Source organism: Hippopotamus amphibius, chromosome 2 (genome assembly GCF_030028045.1).
Source record: "Hippopotamus amphibius kiboko isolate mHipAmp2 chromosome 2, mHipAmp2.hap2, whole genome shotgun sequence".
NCBI classification, from domain to species: Eukaryota; Metazoa; Chordata; class Mammalia; order Artiodactyla; family Hippopotamidae; genus Hippopotamus; species Hippopotamus amphibius.
In genome coordinates, this window is record NC_080187.1 from 159,262,920 (window position 1) to 159,271,237 (window position 8,318).

The 8,318-nt window shown below is 41.8% G+C and overlaps 1 protein-coding gene across 1 annotated transcript; it reads left to right on the top strand.

The window, feature by feature from the left end:
- Positions 1–6,152: 6,152 nt before the first annotated feature.
- On the top strand, positions 6,153–6,963 carry LOC130845986 (RNA-binding protein 8A-like). The gene has a single exon (XM_057723901.1). It carries the CDS (start codon positions 6,204–6,206, stop codon positions 6,723–6,725), a length of 522 nt encoding a protein of 173 aa, XP_057579884.1. The 5' UTR covers positions 6,153–6,203; the 3' UTR covers positions 6,726–6,963.
- The last annotated feature ends 1,355 nt before the right edge of the window (positions 6,964–8,318 follow it).

The window sequence follows — 8,318 nt, forward strand, 5'->3', positions numbered from 1 at the left end:
TGGAGCCTGCAGGCTGTTGGGTGGGGCCAGGTCTCAGTTCCAAAATGGTGACCTCTAGGAGAGCTCACACCAAGGATTATTTCCTAGGGCCTCTGCCACCAGTGTCCTTCTCCCCACAGTGAGCCACAGCTGACCCCTGCTACACCAGGAGACCCTCCATGACCCACAGGTAGGTCTAGCCCAGGTTCCTATGAAGTCACTGCTTTGCCCTGGGTCCCAGTGCACATGAAATCTTGTATGTATCCTCCAAGAGTGGAGTCTCTGTTTTCCCCAGTCCTGTGGAGTTCATGCACTCAAGCCCTGATGGCCTTCAAAGCCAAATGCCCTGGGGGCTCTTCCTCCTGATGCCGGACCCCCAGGCTGGGGAGCCTGTTGTGGGGCTCAAAACTCTCACTTCTGTGGGACAATCTCTGTGATATATTTTCCAGTCTGTGGGTTGTTCACCTGTGATTATAGGATTTGATTATATCGTGAAAGCACCCCTCCTACCCCTCCTACTGGCTTTTTCTTTGTCTTTGGATGTAGGATTTTTTTTTTGGTAGGTTCTGGACTTTTTGTCGATGGTTGTTCAGCAGTTAGTTGTGATTTGGTGGTTTCATGAGAGGAGGTGAGCTCGAATCCTATTCTACCATCTTGTCCTCTCCTTCTCAGTCAGCAGCAACAACTCTGTCAAAATGTCCTCCTCAACCAAATGAGCAATGCCAGTGTGGGACCCAGGACCACTCACCCAATGGAAGAATCTCAGCTTCAAGCAGGGCACAGGCGGAGTGCATGTAATATCTGGGTATTGCTTGACACTTTACAGACTGTTCTCAGTGGATTTCCCTTCTTTGCTGAGCTTCAAAGCTTCCAAGACCATGGCAGCTGGGAAGTGAAAGCCACAGCGAGGGAACACAAGGCAGGAAAAGCACCTGGGCATGTGCCCATGAGGGTGGCTGCCTGAGGGACCCCTCAATCAAAACCATTGAGGACTAGCTTCTAGAAATCTATTTTTAACAGACACCCCAAGTGATTCTCGTGCACACAAATGTGAGAACTACTGATCATTCCCAGGCACTCTCCCTACTTCCCCACCACCACCATTACCCTCATCTAAAGACACCAGCAGCACCTAGATTGTCCTTTAACCCAAATATAATTCTCTAGATCAACTTCTGACAAACAAATATACTTATTCCTAATTGAATCTTCCAAAGAGATGCTATTGATGTGCTCAAAAAAAACTTGAAAAACTGTTGCTGGCAGGTTTACTTAATATTGGGGATTCTTCTATTCTTGTGTTCTTACTAGGATGGCCTACATTATTTTTGAAATTAAGGTATCTTTTACAATATGAAAGTAGATTCAGGAGCATTTCCATTATGTTGGATATACTTTTATAAATCTGATTTGAAAAGCAGTAGAAGCAGTAAGGGTAGGGATACTAGTAGATAATAGTTGACTGTATTGAAGGCTTTTCCTATATAAACCCCGTGTACTTTACATTCAAAGATTCTTGGACTTGCATTATATATATCTGGGTTGGTGGTTATATTTAGAAATCCTTGAGACTTAAGCCACTTCTTTCACACAGCTGCCACAGTGCTTTACCCCAGGCAAAATGCTGTTCCTTCATATCTTGCCCCTCACTCTTACTCTCAGGCAGCAAAATAAAGATTTGGAAGAAGCCTTCCTCTTTATGGAGTGTCAATTGAAATATAATGAATTTTAAATGACACCATATCAGAAAATCCAAAGGAAGATCCTAAAAGGATATATCATCTAAGAAAATGATTTATGGCATTGATTATTCTTGGCCGAGGTAGGAAAACACATGTAGCAAGAAATGCCTACCTAGTACCGTTTCCATAGCAGCAGATGTACCAGGCTTCTAGGGTTGTGCCAAGACTCTTTCCTCCATTGCGAACCCTGTGAATTTCCTGCCAGAGATTACAGTGGGTAAAGCTTTGGTCCTTTGACACAGGGGAAAAAATTATTTAAAGTTTTGTACATATACTAGCTCTGGTAAAAAGACAGATGGCTCCATAAACTGTGCAATAAAAGCAGTCTCTAGGGTCTTTTCCAAGTTAAAATATGTGAGAAATCATTGTGGTGCCATTTGGCCCCTGAGGTTGTGAGCCTGTCAGCATTTCATTTCCTAACTTCTGCATTTTTCTGTTCAATGTGGGCAACACTAGTATCCTACATCACAAAAAGGAAAGCTCTGCCCAGACAGCTATCTTTAAAAAAAAAAAAAATGTATTCATCTAGGACCACAAAAAATTTTTTGTTTGACCTGTTGTAAGATGAAATGTTTCCTTTGAGATACTTTTTTGGGGGGCCTTTGAAATTGCATGTGATGGGGGAAGGGGCGTGGAGCACTGTAGTAACATATCCATTCTAATCAGGAAAATACCTCACTAACTCCATATTTGTCTCTAACAACTCTGGCAAACAAATACTTAACTCTCGTCAGATAAAGTGCTTGTTAGACCTTACATGGAGTTTTCAGGCCAGAAGATAGAACTAAAGAGAGAACAGGTTATGGAATAAGAGCTAAGCCAGTGATAAAGGCACAGACAGACCTGAGAATCAGGAATTCTGTGTTCAGGCCCTACCATTAACAAGCCACAGAATCCTAGGCAAGACTGTGGATCAGTCCAAGCAAAATCCCTTTCAGCTCTCTGGGGGTGGAATGCTGCTATAGAAACACAGACTGCCAACTGGCAATGTTACAAAACACTCAGTGTCCATCCTCACCAAGCCCTTACACTACCATAGAGAGGGAATAATTTAAGAGTTCAGATTAAAAGAGAAACAGGGACAGAAGGGTTATAAAACTGAATGGGATGTCAAAGAGGGACTTGGTCAGAGAATATGGGCTTCACTACTCTGATGTGTGAAGCTCAGAGTTTTCTGCCATCAGTCCTGATGTCTGCTGCATTCCTGGTGGAGATCTCAACCTGAGGGGCTCCATGGACCTGCATCAGATATCTGTGCATCCTCTGAAACTGTGGAAAATTAGGGGCTTATGTGCTTTCTCCTAGGAAGAGGGATCATTGCGTCCTTAAGTTTTTCACAGAGATTCATGACCAAAATTATTTTTATATACTAAAGAGACACCTTATCCACACCAGCTTGAAAGATGATCTATTTATCTTTGAATCTACAGTTCTGTGCATGATATACCTCAAAAGAAGTTTCATGAAAGAATGAATGGATTAGGGAATGAAAGAAGAAATGCACAAACCCCATTTGGGAATAGGTTGCTGGGCACTAAGAAGCACCTTGCTTGCCTCAAGTAGCACAGCTAATCAGAAGACGCAGTTCCTCAGATGAGCTGTGATCTCTGCTTCTCCACGGCAATTTGTAAACCACATCCCTCTGCTTTCCTTTCTACTAGATATGGTGCTTAGTATTATTGCCCATGGTCAATTAGCTTCAATGGAAAAATGAAATCCATCATAATATTCATTTCTCTAATGGAAAAGTTAGAAGCAATCTCCTCTGAAATAGGGATGCATGATGAAGGACTTACTGGAATAGAGTTGAAAAGGAGAGCACTATTATTGGGCCACCATAGTAGGGTTATAGGAGCCAGTACCAAGCTCAAGATACTTGTCCATCAGGCCACAAGCCAAAGCCTTTGGGTTTCAAGTCTGCCCATTAATTTGGGAGGCCATTAAACTACTTTGACTCCTGCTCATACCCACCAAGAATGTAGGTGTCTTTGGTTTATTTACTGCACTTGTTGTTCTCAGGCTGGTCTCATTCCAACCAGGAGCTGTCTTTTTTCATGTTCCCATTGCTGACCTTCTATTACCCTGACCATTTTCCAGGCAGGCCCCACTGACAGAGATTTCAAAGATGCCCTATACATAAGTCTGCCTTTCCATATTCTTCAAAAAGTCTTGATGCTTATTATGCATAGAAAAGCCAAGTTTCTGCCTCTATCTTCCCATCCCCAACACAAGACTACTGTTGGAGCCCTATTCAGGAATCAGGAAGGTTCCTGCTGCTTCTGTGAGGATGTCACAAGACTTGTGTTCCAGGACGGTGTGTAGAATCTACAAAGCACTTCGACTTCTCTTCTGCTACTTCTTCTCTGAATACACCATCTTTAAAAATTTAAAGTTCTGTCTTCCAGGGCAATTGTGCCTAAAAGATTGACCTTTGGCAGGAGTGTTCCCTCACTCCAAATGAACTGAGACAGGCCCAAAGGATACAGCTCTCTAAGGGTTCAATTGTGGTCAAAAATCATAGGTTCTAGCTATGGGACTCACATCAGACTTTCATGGGTCTGATGAAGAGGCACTTTAGCTATCTCTATGATAGTCAAGGACACTAACTTCATATAGCTAAGGTATCTGAATGGAGTATCTCAGCTCAGCCTAGTTTACCTTACCCTGCCCTAGATCATTCAACAGCTGCCTTTTGAGTACCTATTTTTTATCCCTATATTATGTTAAGCATTAGAAATAAAAGTCCCTGCCCCAAGGATTTTACAGTTTAACAAGACAATGAGATAGTTGTGGGTTAAAAAAAAAAGTTTATTACAATGAAATGTGTTCTATTAGTTAATATTGTTCTAAAGAAAGATTGGCCATTGTCATTAAGCAAGAGAAATAAATGAGGCAAAAAATAAAAAGGAAAATGCAAAATTATCATTATTTGAAAATGATATGGTTATATAACTGTAAACCCAAGAGAGACAACTAAAAAGCTATTAGACACAATGAGATAATTCAGTAAAATCTTTGGTTAAAATTAATGTCCTCAAATCAATTGCTTTCCTATATACAAATAATTACTGCTAAGAAAATACAATAAAAAGATAAAATAGTTAAAATAAATATAAGAAGTATATTGGATCTATGTAAAAAAAAATCTTTTTAAAATTCTACTAACAGATACAATGCAAGATGAATAAATAAAAAGACACCTGTTCATAGAAAAGCAAAATAAATATTATCAACATCAGTCATTCTTAAAATAATGTATGCCATTAGTGCATTACTATTTTTAAAATACTATTTTTCTTAGAAACTCACTACACAATGAAACCTACATTAAAAAGTTAGTACTAGGGACTTCCTAGGTGGCGCAGTGGTTAAGAATCCACCTGCCAATGCTGCGGACACAGGTTTGAGCCCTACTCCAGGAAGATCCCACATGCCTTGGAGCAACTAAGCCCATGTGCCACAGCTATTGAGCCTGTGTGCCATAACTATTGAGCCTGTGTGCTGCAACTACTGAAGCCCACGTGCCTAGAGCCTGTGCTCTGCAACAAGAGAAGCCACAGCAATGAGGAGCCCGTGCACCACAACAAAGAGTAGCCCCTGCTCACTGCAACTAGAGAAAGCCCGTGTGCAGCAACAAAGACCCAACACATCCAATAAATAAATAAATGAATTTATTTATTTATTTTAAAAAAATGTTAGTACAAAAAACAAGAAAACAAAAAAAAAGTACTGGCACAGGAGTAAACTAACAAATCAACAGAACAAATTTGAGAGTTCAGAAATAGATCATATTTTTTTTAACTTAGTATACAAAAAGTAAAAGTTTTTTATATCAGTGAGGAAAAGATAGATTTATCCAAAAAAATGGTCTGGCATTTTGGCAAAACCAAAAATGGATGGCTAACTCACTCCTTCAGCCAAAATAAATTCAAGACAAATCAAAAATGTAATTAAGAAAAAACTGTAAAACTAATAGATAACAAAAGCCAAGATAGAAAAGAAAATCTCACAGAGGTCTACAGGGGACGAGTACAATATGTGGACATGGGGTAGTGGGGAGCTGGAAGTGAGGGTTGGAAGAATGGGTAAAACATGGTAGAGATATGTCATGCCCAATTAACAAGCAACAAATTAATAGAATAAAATAAAGTTTACTAAAAATGGACTAGAAATTTCAGCTACAACACATAAAAATCTTAGAATTCTTCACCCCAAACTTACAACCAGAAAAAGCTGAACAAACTGAAAACTAATACCTTTCCTTAAACCCATGAAAGAACTGAGTTTTCAAGGGAAACCACTATTCCCAAATCTGAAGAAACAGGCAAACACAAACAGGGAGTCACAGTCAAAATCTGCTTATGTATAGCAGAAAGCACTGGAGCTATAAACTTGTAAGAACACGTCAATGGCCCCTCGGAGGCAGTTTCCCGAGGAGCCAAGTGCCTGAGCGGCACCGGCGAGAATTAGAGCGAAGGCAAGATGGCGGACGTACTGGATCTTCATGAGGCCGGGGGCGAGGATTTCGCCATGGATGAGGATGGGGATGAGAGCATCCACAAACTAAAAGAAAAAGCGAAGAAACGGAAGGGCCGTGGCTTTGGCTCCGAGGGGTCTCGAGCGCGGATGCGTGAGGATTATGACAGTGTGGAGCAGGATGGCGATGAACCCGGACCACAACGCTCGGTTGAAGGTTGGATTCTCTTTGTCACTGGAGTCCATGAGGAAGCCACAGAAGAAGACATCCATGATAAATTTGCAGAGTATGGAGAAATAAAAAACATCCACCTCAACCTGGACAGACGTACAGGATATCTAAAGGGGTATACTCTAGTTGAGTATGAAACATACAAGGAGGCCCAGGCTACTATGGAGGGACTCAATGGCCAGGATTTGATGGGACAGCCAATCCGCGTGGACTGGTGTTTTGTTCGGGGTCCACCCAAGGGCAAGAGGAGAGGTGGCCGAAGACGCAGCAGAAGTCCAGACCGGAGGCGTCGCTGACCCACTGTGTGTTGTTCAGGTGTTCTCTCCAGAAATTGCATTTGACAATGCACCCTTGGTGAAATAGGGCTGGGGTGGAACTCTCTGTGTTTATATTTAATCTTTTATCCTATGCTGGTTACTGTTTCGTTTGAGTTATGGGTAAATGTCCAATTTTTGTTTTCTAAAATTACTTTCCTATTTTAGTATTGCAAGCTCTGAAGCACTACTTACAGTAAGGCAAATCAGGGACTGAATTCTGTGTGAGTTTTTACCTTAGATATAGTCTCAAGTCTCATCTAGGGTCAAAGTAGAGACACTGCTCAGTATTTCTTTTACTTGGAAGCTAAAAGAGCAGGGGTAGAAGTGAGATGTCCTCACAGTACTGAAGAATAATTATTTTATTCCTATATATGCTCTCCTCAGCAAATAGATGTCATGGGAATGTCTCTTTTGTTTTTTCTGCCTTTCTTGCTGCCACATTTGTTTGTACTTCCATATGTCTGAGGGCTTGAATCTTCTGTTGGGGCATTCTCCCAGAATCTCCTTCCCTGGAGGAGTCTATACTAAGTTCTTGGTGCCCTCTTCGGCAGCCAGGGGTGAAGGCTCCGTAGAGGAGAGGATCCAGAGGAGCATTGAAGAGGCCAAAGAGGAAGAGGATATGGCTGAGGCTGGGAGGCACTTCAGTTAGCATGGTGGGAGAAAACCAGTACCAAAGGCCCAGCAGGTAATAGAAAATACACTCAAATTCAGAACCACTCAGCTTCTGAATTGATGGACAGGCAGATATAGTGAGATGGAGCTCTTCCCATATAAGGAAGAGAATGGTACAAGCCCTCTTCCCTTCCCAACCTGGGACTATGTGCTCCCCTCCTACCAGGGAATTATGACAGACGCGCTGCAAAAAAGGTTTCAATTGAGGTGCTGTGTTACGTGAAGCTACAAAGTCTATTTGAAGTCTTCTTGGTGCCCAAGAGCAAAGGAATACTGATTATTCTTTCTAATTCTTGCCCAGTTAACTCTACTTCACAGAATGATGGCTAGTGCTGGTTAGAATTGAAGACATTCAATAAAATTATGTGCAGCATCAGCTGCTAGAGATATGGTTAGCAGCTCACTTCTGGTTTGATAGATAGCTAGCAAGCTAGAGGCAATGGTTTTAGGTATGTGTTAGGACCTGGGGGTTGGGGTCTCACCATGGTTCCCCTTCCTTGTCCGGGGACTGGACACACTGAGGACAGTGCAACTATAGCAGACGGTCATGGTAGTCAGAGGCAGCAGAAGGTGAAGAGGTTATAGGTGGTCTCTTGCCATGGAGCCTTGAAGCTGCCTTTGGTGACACACTGAGTGAAGGGGACTGGACCAGCTCAGTAGATGGTATAGAACAGGAACAGCTGGAAGGGAGTCAGGGACTATTAGAACTGGTCTCCCCAATCCCCTGCCAACCTACCTACCCTCAGTGCTCTTCCCAATTCATTTTTTTTAAATGTGATTGTTGAGAAAATTTGGAAGCTAATACAGTACATAATCCCAAATCATTCTTAATTCCCTGCAGTGCTGAGTAATGGTACATCCATGGTGCCATATTTAAAAGGTTAGGAATGTATCTTGAAA